The sequence below is a fragment of the Salpingoeca rosetta genome (genome assembly GCF_000188695.1).
Source record: "Salpingoeca rosetta unplaced genomic scaffold supercont1.24, whole genome shotgun sequence".
NCBI lineage: Eukaryota > Choanoflagellata > Craspedida > Salpingoecidae > Salpingoeca > Salpingoeca rosetta.
The window spans coordinates 239,172-252,232 of NW_004754910.1; the positions used below are offsets into that span (position 1 = coordinate 239,172).

Sequence of the window (13,061 nt, forward strand, 5' to 3'; positions counted from 1 at the left end):
ACGGGGGGAGTGGTGCTCAAGACCCCCCCCCCCCCCCCACTCACACACAATAAAAGATTGTATTGCACACAACAAGACAACAAGACACACAAAGGAAGCGACAGTGAGATGTGATGTGCTGTGGTGGCGGTGGGTGATCAGCAGTCACGAGCAAAGACTTAATTCAGTCGGGATGGTCGTGTGTGACTACAGTTTATGGTGCTGTTCACATTTCATGTGTCGTCCTGTGCTGCTGCTGTGGTTGCACGCAACATAAACAAACACCACTGACACACACACACACACATACATACACACACACACACACACACACACACACACACACACACACACACACACACACACACACACACACACACCACACTCCCCCTCCCACTTCACTTGCATCACACCCTTTCACAGATACACACACACTTCCAACCTATGGACGTTCGTGGCGTGTCTGTTGCCGCATTGAAGCGGCTGAGGGCTGATTTGAAGAAGGCGTTTCCAGAAGAGTATGCGCGGATGACGACGCAGCACGCACGCGATTCGTTCATCGTGCCAAAGACGCAAGCAGACGAAGGGAATGGAGGACAACGTGCGTACGTGGACGTGGTGAAGGACGGGAACGAGGAGCACGTGGCCCCCGCGACCGTCTACGTCTCACACGCCTGGAGCTGCAAGATCGTGGATGTGCTGGACGCGCTCATCGACTTTGCCAGACAAGAGCAGAAGAAGGCGAAGAAGACAGAGAAAGAACAGCAGGCCGCCTCCGGCAATCAGGATCAGAAGGGCAGCACCGCAGCAGCAAGCAGCAACACCAAAACGGCCCTTGCACGGCACTACTTTTGGCTGGACATCTTCAGTCGCAAGCAACACCGCACAACCAGCAAGAGTGACGAAAGCGGTGACGACGACGACGTACACTCGCCAGAGTGGTGTGTTTGTTGTCTTGCGGTGTTGCGGGCCTGCTCTGTGAATGATTCAGGGACTCAAAGCTTATGCTCACTTCACGCGTGTGCAATACACAATACACACACACACGCTGTCTGTACCTTCGGCCATATGCACAGTCCTACAGTCACTAACCATGATTACTAGCACGCACTCATACACTCACACACACTTGTCTTCCTCCTCCTGTTTCTCCTTCCTCATCCTTTTCCTTCACATGTCGCAGGTTGAGCGGGATACTAAAGCCAGCCATTGCCTCAATTGGCAGGGTGGTTGTCGTGCTAACGGACTGGAGCAAGCACGTACCACTGAGCCGTGCGTGGTGCCTGTGGGAAATGCACTGCGGGCTGAGCCAGGACGGCGTCGGCGTCACAGTGCACTTGTCATCCCGTCAGCGCTCCTCGCTGTGCAACGCCATTCAATACGACGCCAGCTGTGTCCATCTGAAAGGGATGGTGAACGTGGACGTGTCCAAGGCAGATGCAAGCAGAGAGGCGGACAAGACGAGCATCCTTGCTGCCATCGAAGCTGATGGCGGCTGTGATGCTCTCAACGCCCGCACAAAGGAATTCATGCAGGACTGGTGGAGGGACACGCTGGCAGCGCTTGTGGAGGATCAGGAGGTGAACGACACCAGCGACGCCATTGCTCACCTCTCGCTGTCGTCGCACGTGCAGATGGCGCTTCTTGGCATTGGGCGGTCGATACGAACGGACTCGGAACTGGAGACCAGCGGCGTCTTTGTGACTTCGAGCGTGAGGGAGAAGGTGGCTTCCGTACAGCAGTCACAAGAAAAGCCACGGCAGCAGCAGTCGTCCTCACAGCAACAGGCACGAAAGCAGCCACAACAGCAGCCACAACAGCAGCCACGAAAGCCTGAGCAACAGGCACGAACTCAGCCACAACCACCACAGCGATCGCAACAGCTGCCACAGCGATCGCAACAGCTGCCACAGCGAGCACAACAGCAAAAGCAAAAGCAAAAGCAACAGCAGCCACTGCCACAGACTGACAAGCCCCAGTTTGGGCCGATGAAGAAATCCTTCAAGGGGAAGGAGGCATATGACCTGTACTTCCAAATGGCCACGGTGCTTGTGGCGCAGAAGGACCACAGCACGGCCATCACCACATTCAACCAGGCCCTCGCTGTCCTCAAGTCAACGCACGGTACGCTGGAGCACGAGGATGCTGTCCACATCCTGTGTGGCATTGGCGGCTGCTTCTACTTCACCAACGAGCCCGATGTCGGCGCACGGTACTACCAGCGCGCGCTGGATGTGTGCGAGAAGACGGTGGGTCTCACGTCCGTGCGAGGGCTGGAGTCGCTCGACTCGTATGCGTTCATGCTGCTCACAACAGGCGAGGTGGAGAAGGAGATTGCGCGGCGGGAGCAGGCCCTCACCATCCGGAAGCAATTCCTAGGAGACTCGCACCTGGACCTCATCAAGTCGTATGATGACCTCGGTATGGCATACCGCCGCTTCCGCCGGCCCGACCTCGCTGCAGATTGCTTCTTGCAGGCGCAGCGCATCACCCGCGCCACGCTGGGCGCCAACCACCGTAACGAGGCCATGGTGTGCCACCACATGGGGCTTGCGCTTACGGAGATGGGCGACAGCACAGGTGCACTGCCATACCTCGAGCGGGCTGTTGCCATCTACGATGGGGCGGTGGAACCTGACGACAGTGCGGCCGTGTCCGCGAGGGAGGCGCTTGAGAAGGTTCGTGGGTACCTTGCAGGCAACAGTGCAAGCAACAACAGCGCGAGCAAGAAGACGACACGAAAGAAGGGCAAGGGCAAGAAGCCACACAAGCACCAGAGAAAGTAGTGGTTTGGATGGCGACTGTGGAGTTGGGGGTTGGTTGGGGTTGGGGGATGCGTTGGCTGGGGAGAGAGCTGGAGAAGGTTTGGACAACGCTTTATGATTCCAAGCATTCCAAGTGTGCACATTCTGGGCTTCTTGTGCCGGCTGAAGCATAAGACTGCAGTGAGTTACAATCGGGCAGTTATTTTCAATGGGGGCAAGTACACGGCCGCAATGCCACAAAGTGGACTGTTACATGGCAATAAGCAGCAGCTATTCCTTGCCGCTTCAGTTGCTTGTTGATTGAATTTACTAGAGCGCTCTCATCATTTGTTGTCTTTCTGGTTTGCTGGCTTGCGTGTTGCATGACTTGAGTGCTGTTATGTTACTCATTACACACCAGCGTTTTGTTTTGGAGTTGCGATGAAACGAGTGAAGGTGACCGGGAGACTGAAATGCGAGGAGAGCCGTGATGTGACACATAGTGATGACATGACAGCTCCGAAGAAGAGGAGACGCGAGACTGAACCGCGATATGACGCCACGATATGCAGGCTATGAGGAGCGTGCGGGTCTGCGGGTATGTGTTTGACAGTCCGCAGTTCAGGTCGAGTTCGTGAAGTGAGGAAGCGCAGAGGGAGAGTTGAAGAGGAAGAAGCAGCAGCAGCCAGTGTGACTTCCCCTCTTCCCGCAAGAGGGTACTGAGGGTAGCAGGGTAGCGAAGAATGAGCACACAAGAACAAGAACAAGGAGTCTAGGAGTGGGTGCAAGGGGGCGTGTCCTTTTTATTCGGTTTTTTTTTTGGGGGGGGGGAGGTTGGCATTGCTGACAGTCTGGGTGGTAAGCGTGGAGGCGTGGTGGGCGGGGGTGGTGGGGTCGGTGGAAGTGCCATTTTTTTTTCTCCTGCAAGCCACCAAGCAGCAAGCAAGAAGCAAGCAAGAAGCAAGCACACACAGAGAGAGAGAGAGAGAGAGAGAGAGAGAGAAAGCGAACCAGCCACCACAGCACCAGGGCACCCACCGTCTCTCCTGCCCCTACCATGGCCGATGACGACAATGAGCACCGCCTGACGGACGGCGTGTCTGTGGACGCGGTCAAGACCTTCCTCGCAGACCTGCAGAGCGAGTTTCCCAACACGTACACTGAGATGACGACGGAGGATGCCTGCAAGCAGCTCGTGGTGCCACGCACCCAGCAGGACAACTGCGCGTACGTGGACTTTTTGCGCAAGCAGTCACCACAGAACGATGTGGGCAAGGCCACCGTGTTTGTGTCGCACGCGTGGCGGTACAAGATCGTAGACGTGTTGAACGTGTTGCTCGAGTTTGCGGATGAGCAAGGAAGGAAGGAAGACAGCCAGCCCGTGTTCTTCTGGTTTGACCTCTTCATGAACAACCAAAACGCCAACGTCACGGCCAACCTCCCACAAGAGTGGTGCGTTTTGTGTGTGTGTGTGTGTGTGTGTGTGTGTGTGTCTGTGTGTCTGTGTGTCTGTGTGTCTGTGTGTGTATGTGTCTGTGTCTGTGTCTGTGTCTGTGTGTCTGTGTCTGTGTGTGTGTGTCTGTGTGTCTGTGTGTGTATGTGTGTGTGTGCAACTGTGTGTGTCTGTCTGTCTTCATGTGTGTTGTTGGTACTTTACCGTTTCTTGCACACTCCCACATCCCCACACGCCCTCTCCTCCTCTCCCATCCACACCACCCCCTGCTAACTGCAGGTGGAGCACAACGTTCAAGGAGTCGATTGCCAACATTGGGCGCGTGCTGCTGGTGTTGATGCCGTGGCGTGACCCCGTCCCACTGACGCGCGCGTGGTGCCTATGGGAGATCTTCTGCGGCATCAGCAACGAGGGCACAGAGGTCAACATCCGCCTGCCCAACAGCGAGGAGAAGGCACTGGAACGGGCCATCTATGAGGACTACGACGCCGTCATGAACACGCTTGTGTGCGTGCAAGCACAGCGGGCGGAGGCCTTCAACCCGCACGACAAAGACATGATCTTCGAAGCCATACAGGACGGCGTTGGCTTTGCGGCTCTCAACCAGGCTGTGAAGGACCAGCTGCGCGCTTGGTGCCTGGACAAGGCGGTGGCTGCGGTGGAGGCGATGCGGGCACGGGGCGAGGACGAGACAAAGGCGTTCTCAGGGTTGTGCAGCCACGTTGGGAGCTTGCTCAGCGACTTTGGCGAACACGATCAGGCCATCGCGTACTACCAGACAGCCCTGGCGATTTGCTTGCGCACTGAGGGGGAGGAAGGAAAGAATGTGGCGGTCCTGTACAACAACCTCGGCATCACCTACAGCGGCAAGGGGGAATACGACAGGGCCATTGGGTATTACGAGAAGGCAGAGGAGGTGTTTGTGGAGGCGCTTGGCGAGAAGCACCCGAGCACAGCCCAGACGTACATGGGCATGGGGGCCACGTATAATAGCAAGGGGGAATACGACAAGGCCATTGGGTATTACGAGAAGGCGAAAGAGGTGTTTGTGGAGGCGCTCGGCGACAAGCACACGAGCACAGCAGACTCGTACAACAACCTGGGCAACGCGTACGCCGACAAAGGCGACATCGACAAGGCCATCCACTACTATGAAAAGGACCTGGCCATCACAGCTGAGTTGTTGGGGGACAAGCATCCGAGCACAGCAACGTCGTACAGCAATTTGGGCAACGCGTACGCTGACAAGGGCGAGCACGACAAGGCCATTCACTACTTTGAGAGGAGCTGCGAAATCCGGGTGGAGACGCTTGGTGAGAAGCATCCAAGCACAGCGGACTCGTACCACAACCTGGGCAACGCGTACGCTGACGAGGGCGAGCACGACAAGGCCATTCAGTACTATGAGAAGAGCCTCGACATCAAGGTGGAGACGCTTGGTGAGAAACACCCAAGCACAGCCCAGGCATACACCAATTTGGGCATCGTGTTCAAGCGCAAAGGCGAGTACGACAGAGCCATTGAGTGTTACCAGAAGAGTCTCGACATCAAGGTGGAGACGCTTGGTGAGAAGCATCCAAGCACAGCAGACTTGTACAACAACCTGGGCATCGTGTTCAAGCGCAAAGGCGAGTACGACAAGGCGATTGAGTGTTACCAGAAGAGTCTCGACATCAAGGTGGAGACGCTTGGTGAGAAGCATACGAAAACAGCAGACTCGTACAACAGCCTGGGCAACGCGTACGCTGACATTGATGAACACGACAAGGCGATTGAGTGTTATGAGAAGGACCTGACCATCACAGCTGAGTTGTTGGGGGACAAGCACCCGAGCACAGCCGCGTCGTACAACAACCTGGGCATCGTGTTCAAGCGCAAAGGCGAGTACGACAGAGCCATTGAGTGTTACCAGAAGAGTCTCGACATCAAGGTGGAGACGCTTGGCGAGAAGCATACGAAAACAGCCCAGGCGTACAACAGCCTGGGCAACGCGTACGCCGACAAGGGTGAACACGACAAGGCGATTGAGTGTTACCAGAAGAGTCTCGACATCAAGGTGGAGACGCTTGGTGAGAAGCATACGAAAACAGCAGACTCGTACAACGACCTGGGCATCGTGTTCAAGCGCAAAGGCGAGTACGACAGAGCCATTGAGTGTTACCAGAAGAGTCTCGACATCAAGGTGGAGACGCTTGGCGAGAAGCATACGAAAACAGCAGACTCGTACAACGACCTGGGCATCGTGTTCAAGCGCAAAGGCGAGCACGACAGAGCCATTGAGTGTTACCAGAAGAGTCTCGACATCAAGGTGGAGACGCTTGGTGAGAAGCATACGAAAACAGCCCAGGCGTACTTCAACATTGGCCTTCTGCATGACCGACACGGCGACAAGAAGCAGGCGTGCACCTACATGCAGCTTGCGTTTGATGCTTACTCTGCCACGCTTGGACCAGATCACCCACGCACGTGCAAGGCGGAGCGCAAGCTGCGGTGCACCCGCGGTAACATGGACAGGGCACGTGCAGTCATTACAGTCCCGCTGCATGCTGAGAATGAGGAGAAGGAGAAGGAGACGGAGACGGAGACGGAGAAGGAGAAGGAGAAGGAGACGGAGACGGAGACGGAGAAGGAGAAGGAGAAGGAGACGGAGACGGAGACGGAGACGGAGACGGAGAAGGAGAAGGAGAAGGAGACGGAGAAGGAGAAGGAGAAGGAGAAGGAGAAGGAGAAGGAGAAGGAGAAGGAGAAGGAGAAAGTTGGAGTGGAAGGAGGAGAAAGCCAAGACAGCGAAGGTGGCGAAAAGAACGAAGGAAAACCAGCAGTTAACGTGTCTGAAGTACCTGTCGTACTTTCAGCGCCTGGTTTAAGGTCAATGCACGGACGTAGTCATGGCGCGGAGCAGCACGACACCCAGCTCCCTACACAGCCGTTCACCGGCTGGTTGCAGAAGCGAGGGCTGTGGAACACGGCCTTTCGCACACGCTGGTGCGAGCTTGCCGATGCCAGCCTGACTTACAGCAAGGGTCCTGGCCTGTCAGAACGTGGGCGTATCTCGTTGTCAATTGTACAGTCAGTTACTCTTGCGCAAGACGGTGGGGAGCTGCATGTCGCTGTTCCTGGCCGCCTGTTCACCTTCCGCCTGGACGAGCGCTCTGATACCACCCTTGGTGACTGGTGCAGTGCCCTTCGCAGCCGCATGCGTCCCGCCACTTGACATGGACTATGAAGACACGCGCCCTTTCTTATCTCCTGCTTGCAGTGCCTGCATGCATGTTCTTGGCACTGTAACAATAGAACAATGCGTGGTGTGGGATGTGGGTTGTGTGCTGCGATGGTGACAGGGTGATGTGTGGGATGCAATTGTTGTTCTTGTTGTTTGTCATTGCTATCCATTGTTGGTCGCAAGAGTGGGGGTGGAGTGGGGGAATAGAGGATGCGCCTGTTTTTTTTTTTGTTTTTTTTTTTTGTAGAGCCACTTTCTTTGTTGCTTCTGCCACTGATCCTGTTCATCCCGCTTGGGGCATTTACTCCTTTTGTGTTCTCCTTCATATCATTGCTTGCCAGCCAGCGCAGTCGCAAGTTTTCGTGCTTCCACTCTCTGTTGAGTTCGTCCATCACACGCCAAACCCTCAATTGCCCATACCGCAGCACAGCACGGGGCAACTGGAACATTTGAGCATTGGGAACTGCGTTGTCTCTTCGTGCGACGTGTACATGTGTGTGGGGTGCATATGTGTGTGCGTATGTGTATTTGTGCAAATATGTGTGTGTGTGTGTTTGCGTTCTTTGTGTGTGTATGTGTGTGTGCATGTGTGTGTGTATGTGTGTGTGTGTGTGCGCCACAACAGTTACAACTCTCATTAACTTTGGGTCGAATTGGATTGATACAATCAAAGCACAATGCTGCTCGTGCTCATCTGACACGCGGGAACAGGGCGATAGCAGGAACAGGGCGATAGCAGGAACAGGGCGACAGAGGAAGGGTGTGCCATCTACATCATGTTGTGGTGCCAAAGGGTGTGATCTTCGCTGCCGCACGCGACGGTGTCACCCCAAGCGCCTTTTGCAAGTTCTGACAGACGCGGGCACACGTGTGCGCGCGCGCGCGCGCGCGCGCGTGTGTGTGTGTGTGTGTGTGTGTGTGTGTGTGTGTGTGTGTGTGTGTGTGTGTGTGTGTGTGTGTGTGCGTGTGTGTGTGTGTGAGTGAGAACGTGTGTGGGCGTTGTTTGCAGACGTGTCAGTGAGTGTTTGTGCATGAGGGCAGTGCCGCGAAAGATTCGTATCACAGTCCCCACTGGCTTGATGCGCATATTCTCTCCACCTGCAACTGTTACCCACATGCCCCCTTTCTGTCGCCCACGCCACAGCGCACCTGTCGAATAGCCATGGTGCACGTGATGTAGAGGAAGATAAACGCGCACTCCGTGTAGTCTTCGCCAGGCAGATTGCGGTGCGTTACGTTGCGGAGGAGGGAGAACGGCTCAAACGGCAACCGCGCAACAACCACACCTTCAAAGCTGAAGGTGGCGGTGGTGGTGGTGGTGGAGGATGAAGGGGATGGTGAGGAGGAAGACGGCACAACACATCGTTGTTGTTGTTGTTGTTGTTGTTGTTGTTGTTGTTGTTGTTGTTGTTGTTGTTGTTGTTGTTGTTGTTGCGGACGTAGGTACGCGTGCACACAGACACAGACACAATCATATGGCAAACGCAGCTGCAGACACAGACACAGCTGCAGACACAGACACAGCTGCAGACACAGACACACATACACACACACACACACACACACACACACACACACGCGAGCACAGTCTCACTGTTGCCACGCTCCGTCATCCTCCATTGACTGACATTGAGTTGAAGACACCCATGAGGACGATGAAGCTGAGGCCAATGACGAGGTTGGACTTGAACTTGAGCTGAGCACATGGGTGTGGACAGGCAGGACAGTATGGTATGTGTGTGTGTGTGTGTGTGTGTGTGTGTGTGAGTGTTGCATGAGATATATGAGGGCTGGATGAAACGCAAAGCACATGCGTTGTGTCAGTAAGGAGAGCCACTGTTGTGACGCGTTGAGTCAGCTCACCATGGTGAGTTCCTGGTTGAGGGATTTCATCTGGCTCTCGTCTTGCTCTGTGTGTTGAGGGAGGGGTGGGGAGTTAATGTGTGCGAAAATAAGTGAGTGAGTCAGGGAGCGAATGTGTGTGTGTGTGTGTGTGTGTGTGTGTGTGTGTGTGTGTGTGTGTGTGTGTGTGTGTGTGCGAGGTTGTGCCATTGCTTGTGTGCGGACCACTCTCACACAGGTGTCAACACACGCACACACGCACACATGCACACACACCGAATTTCTTCTGCTTCTTCTTGTCCACGAATGCACCATCGTGGAAGTCGGGCTCCTGCTTGTGCTTCTCCACTGAAGAGCGTTGTGATGGTGGCGCAGTGGGGGGGGGGGAAGGATGTGCAAGGTATGATGTATGAGATTGCACTACACTGCAGGCTCACGAACATAACACGCACACACATGGAAGAAGTTGTCAGGCAGGTCGGAGAACGCACAGCCAGTATCAGGTTCACACACACCTTTCTCTGCTGCTGCGTCCAGTGATGTCTTGAGGGACTTGAACTTGGACGTGCGGTAAATCAGCACATGGTTGATACCTACAATGATGATGCACATCAAAAAAACAAAAAACAAAAGCGGCAGCAACAGCAGGAAGACAGAGTGCACCGGCTGAAGAGGTTAACGTCGCATACAGTGCACGCCTCTCACAGTTGACTTGATCACTCACAGACAGACAGACAGACACACACACAGACAGACAGACACACACACACAGACACACACACACATCGACACAGACACACACACACACACATCGACACAGACACACAGACACAGACACAGACAGACAGACACAGACAGACACAGACACGGACGCACCCTCTGCGATGCCGGCACAAGACGCGGCGATCCCAAGCACAACCCAGGCCGCATCCATTTTTCCCTCTTGTCGTGTGGGCACTACTTTATTTAATGTCGGAAACACAAACCACACCATCAACTGCACGCGCGTCCTGCTTCTCCCCCGACTAGTCCTTGTCATCGTCTGGGTTCTCCTCGGGCGGGAGGAGGGTGTTGATGGCGGAGATGAGGTCGCGCGGGCTCTTGCCGTCAAACCGCTGCATGGCGCCCGCCTTGTCCACCAGAAAGTACGACCGGAAGTTCCACCGAATGTCTTGCCCGTCCGTCTGCGTCATGTGCGTGCACGTGTGTTTTTGGATGGTTGTGCGTGTGTGCGTGTGTGTTGTTGGATGGTTGTGCGTGTGTGCGTGCGTTGTGTTGTGTGTGTTTGTGTTGATAGAGAATCAGCAGGCATGTGGAGGAAAGGGTGGAAGCGAGGGATGTGGTGAAGAAGGAAGGGGTAACATCCGATTCCCGGCAGGACAGAGCACCTCAGGCGGGTGACCAAAGGCACAAGCACTGCCGTTTGCACACACACACACATACACACACACATACACACAATGTGCCGGTTGCTTCTCGTACGTTCTCCTTGAGGAAGGTGTAGACGGGGTCGGTGTTGGGCCCGTTGACGTCAATCTTGGACATGATGTCGAAGGTGGCGTTGTACTTGTTGCACACGTGTGACTCAATCTCCGCGTCTGTGCCGGGCTCCTGGCGTCCAAACTGGTTGCAGGGAAAGGCCAGGATGCGTAGCCCACGGTGCTGGAACTTGGCATACACCTCTGCCAGCTCCGCTGTGTAATGTGATTGTGTGAGTGTGTGAGTGTGTGAGTGTGTGAGTGTGTGAGTGTGTGAGTGTGCGAGTGTGTGAGTGCATGTGTCGCGCGCGCGCGTGTGTGAGTGTGCGTGCGTGTGCACAGCCGTGGCGCGAAGCAATTGGGGGGGGGGAAGCTGCAAGGAGCAAGCAAGCAGCCAAGCAGTGATTGTCGCACGCTCACTCACTGTAGTGGGAGTGGGTGAAGCCACAACGGGACGCCACGTTCTGAGAGAAACAACGTGTGCATGAGATGGCGTCACCACAAACACACCAGAAAGCACGCAGGTGGCTCTCCTCCCACACATGTACTTTCCGTCTCCCTCCCAACGCTACACACACACACACACACACACACACACACACACGCACATACATACCGTGATGAGGACGATGTTCTGCTTGAGCGACGCAAAGTCCAACAGCGTGCCGTTGGCCTTGGTGGCCCTCAGCTCATGAAACGCCATGGCACACTGTGTTTCCGTCTGTGTCTGTGTGTGTGTGTGTGATGTGTGTGTGTGTGTGATGTGTTTGTGTGAACGTGTGTCTGGATGTAAATGATAGTGGGTGCACTGGTGCAGTGTGTGCAAAGAGATGTTGCGGCCATGCACTGCTGTCCTCCCTCTTCTTCACTCACCTGTCATCGGTGACAGCAGGGGTCCCCGCAACACACAAAAAAAAAATACATTTCGAGCTTCGCGAATATTTTTTGTGCTGTTGGGCGCCTCCCACTCCAAACTTCCCCCCAAAACAACACCCCTCCTCCTTCCTTCCTTCCATTCCATCGCGTTGTTGTGGTGTGGTGGTGTGGTGTTGGTTGATCTGTGCGTGTGTGAGAGTGTGTTCAGCTGCAAGCTCCTCCTTAGCCAGGGCAATCGCATCAGCAGCAAGCAAAGCGCGCTCAAGGACGGAAAGAAGAGCGCACCCCGCTGGTCACAGCACAACAGGGCGAGGCAAAGGTGAAGACGGAGGAAGAAGGGGGAGAGAGAGTGAGCGAGCGCGACGTGTGACATGACATGAAGGGGGCGGAGAAGAACAACACACCCACCACCAACAACACACCCATCACCGACAACAACATGTACATGTATGCACAACAGTCCTCCTCCCTCTCCGCCTCTTCCTTTTTATCGTCCTCATCGCTCACGCCCAACACACACACACACACACACACACACACACACGTGCATGCGTGTATTTACGTACAGACCAAACATGAGCATTCGAAGGAAACAGGTGGTGTACGTCGGGTTGGATGACTACAATGCCTTGAACAAATCAGAGCTCTCTTTCTCCAAGGGCGACAGGCTCAAGATCCTCAAGCCACCCAAGGATGATGACAAGTGAGCATGGCGAAGTGGTGTGTGCGTGCGTGCGGTGTGCGTGCGTGCGAGTGTGCGAGTGTGTGTGCGTGTGTTCCCTGCGCAGCTTGCGATGTTGTTTCTTTGTTATCTTCTGTGCTTGCTTGGGACTGACGTCGTCGTGCGATTGATGTGTGCTGCAATACAAGGTGGTGGAGCGCGCAGAACCTGAACACGAAGAAGAAGGGCTACGTCCCAGCAGACCTCATTGCCATCGAAGGTGAGCACGCGTGGCTGCACGCCATGTGGAAGGTGCCATTCTCGTTGCCGCTACACACTCTCCACACCGTACCATGACGCGTGCTTGCGCTTTCTTGTACATGTGTGTGTGTGTGCGAATGCGGCTCTCCTCATGCCAAGGTTCAATGAATCATGATGTCACGGCTGATAACTGCTGCCTGTGCTCTGACGTCTTTGTCTTGTTCACCAGGTGCGCTTGAGTTGAACGACTGGTGTCATGGCGCCATCTCGCGCAACGGCGCACAGTACCTGCTCAAGGAACACAATGTCGACGGCATGTACCTTGTTCGCGAGTCACAAAGCCAGCCCGGCCAGGTGCGAGCACGCCTGCTTGTTGCACACGTATTGTGTGTGTGTGTGTGCATTGTGTGTGTGTGCATTGTGTGTGTGTGTGTGTGTGTGTGTGTGTGTGTGTGTGTGTGACGAGTGTATGAATTCGTGTGGGTGCATGCTTGCAAGGCACAACCACCAGCAGTGTATGCTCACGCCAACTGTCTCCTTTTCT

At 55.0% G+C, this 13,061-nt stretch overlaps 5 protein-coding genes across 5 annotated transcripts in view; 3 read left to right on the forward strand and 2 right to left on the reverse strand.

Annotated features, from left to right (window-relative positions):
- The window catches only part of PTSG_12754 (uncharacterized protein), a 17,376-nt gene extending 14,309 nt beyond the window's left edge, over positions 1-3,067 (forward strand). The window contains exons 27-28 of the mRNA XM_004990303.1: positions 403-920; positions 1,163-3,067. Coding sequence (XP_004990360.1) covers positions 403-920; positions 1,163-2,765 — 2,121 coding nt within the window. The 3' untranslated portion in view covers positions 2,766-3,067. The remainder of the gene's footprint in view (positions 1-402; positions 921-1,162) is intronic.
- A 713-nt stretch (positions 3,068-3,780) lies between these two features.
- Positions 3,781-7,404, forward strand: PTSG_08569 (tetratricopeptide protein; the record flags this gene model as incomplete). Its single annotated transcript, XM_004990304.1, has 3 exons — positions 3,781-4,175; positions 4,456-6,106; positions 6,485-7,404. 3 exons carry the CDS (start codon positions 3,781-3,783, stop codon positions 7,388-7,390), a joined length of 2,952 nt encoding a protein of 983 aa, XP_004990361.1. The 3' UTR covers positions 7,391-7,404.
- A 704-nt stretch (positions 7,405-8,108) lies between these two features.
- PTSG_12755 (uncharacterized protein) lies at positions 8,109-10,203 on the reverse strand. The gene is made up of 7 exons (XM_004990305.1): positions 10,118-10,203; positions 9,757-9,834; positions 9,518-9,589; positions 9,263-9,309; positions 9,028-9,095; positions 8,549-8,693; positions 8,109-8,248 (listed from the first exon to the last, which is right to left on the reverse strand). The coding sequence occupies exons 1-7, from the start codon at positions 10,173-10,175 to the stop codon at positions 8,174-8,176; spliced, it is 543 nt and encodes a 180-aa protein (XP_004990362.1). The 5' UTR covers positions 10,176-10,203; the 3' UTR covers positions 8,109-8,173.
- Positions 10,182-11,557, reverse strand: PTSG_12756 (glutathione peroxidase 1). The gene is made up of 4 exons (XM_004990306.1): positions 11,336-11,557; positions 11,144-11,183; positions 10,724-10,935; positions 10,182-10,425 (listed from the first exon to the last, which is right to left on the reverse strand). The coding sequence occupies exons 1-4, from the start codon at positions 11,420-11,422 to the stop codon at positions 10,267-10,269; spliced, it is 498 nt and encodes a 165-aa protein (XP_004990363.1). The 5' UTR covers positions 11,423-11,557; the 3' UTR covers positions 10,182-10,266.
- Positions 11,558-11,643: 86 nt separating this feature from the next.
- The window catches only part of PTSG_08572 (TK protein kinase), a 6,290-nt gene continuing 4,872 nt past the window's right edge, over positions 11,644-13,061 (forward strand). The window contains exons 1-4 of the mRNA XM_004990307.1: positions 11,644-11,914; positions 12,164-12,298; positions 12,466-12,536; positions 12,747-12,889. Coding sequence (XP_004990364.1) covers positions 12,171-12,298; positions 12,466-12,536; positions 12,747-12,889 — 342 coding nt within the window. The 5' untranslated portion in view covers positions 11,644-11,914; positions 12,164-12,170. The remainder of the gene's footprint in view (positions 11,915-12,163; positions 12,299-12,465; positions 12,537-12,746; positions 12,890-13,061) is intronic.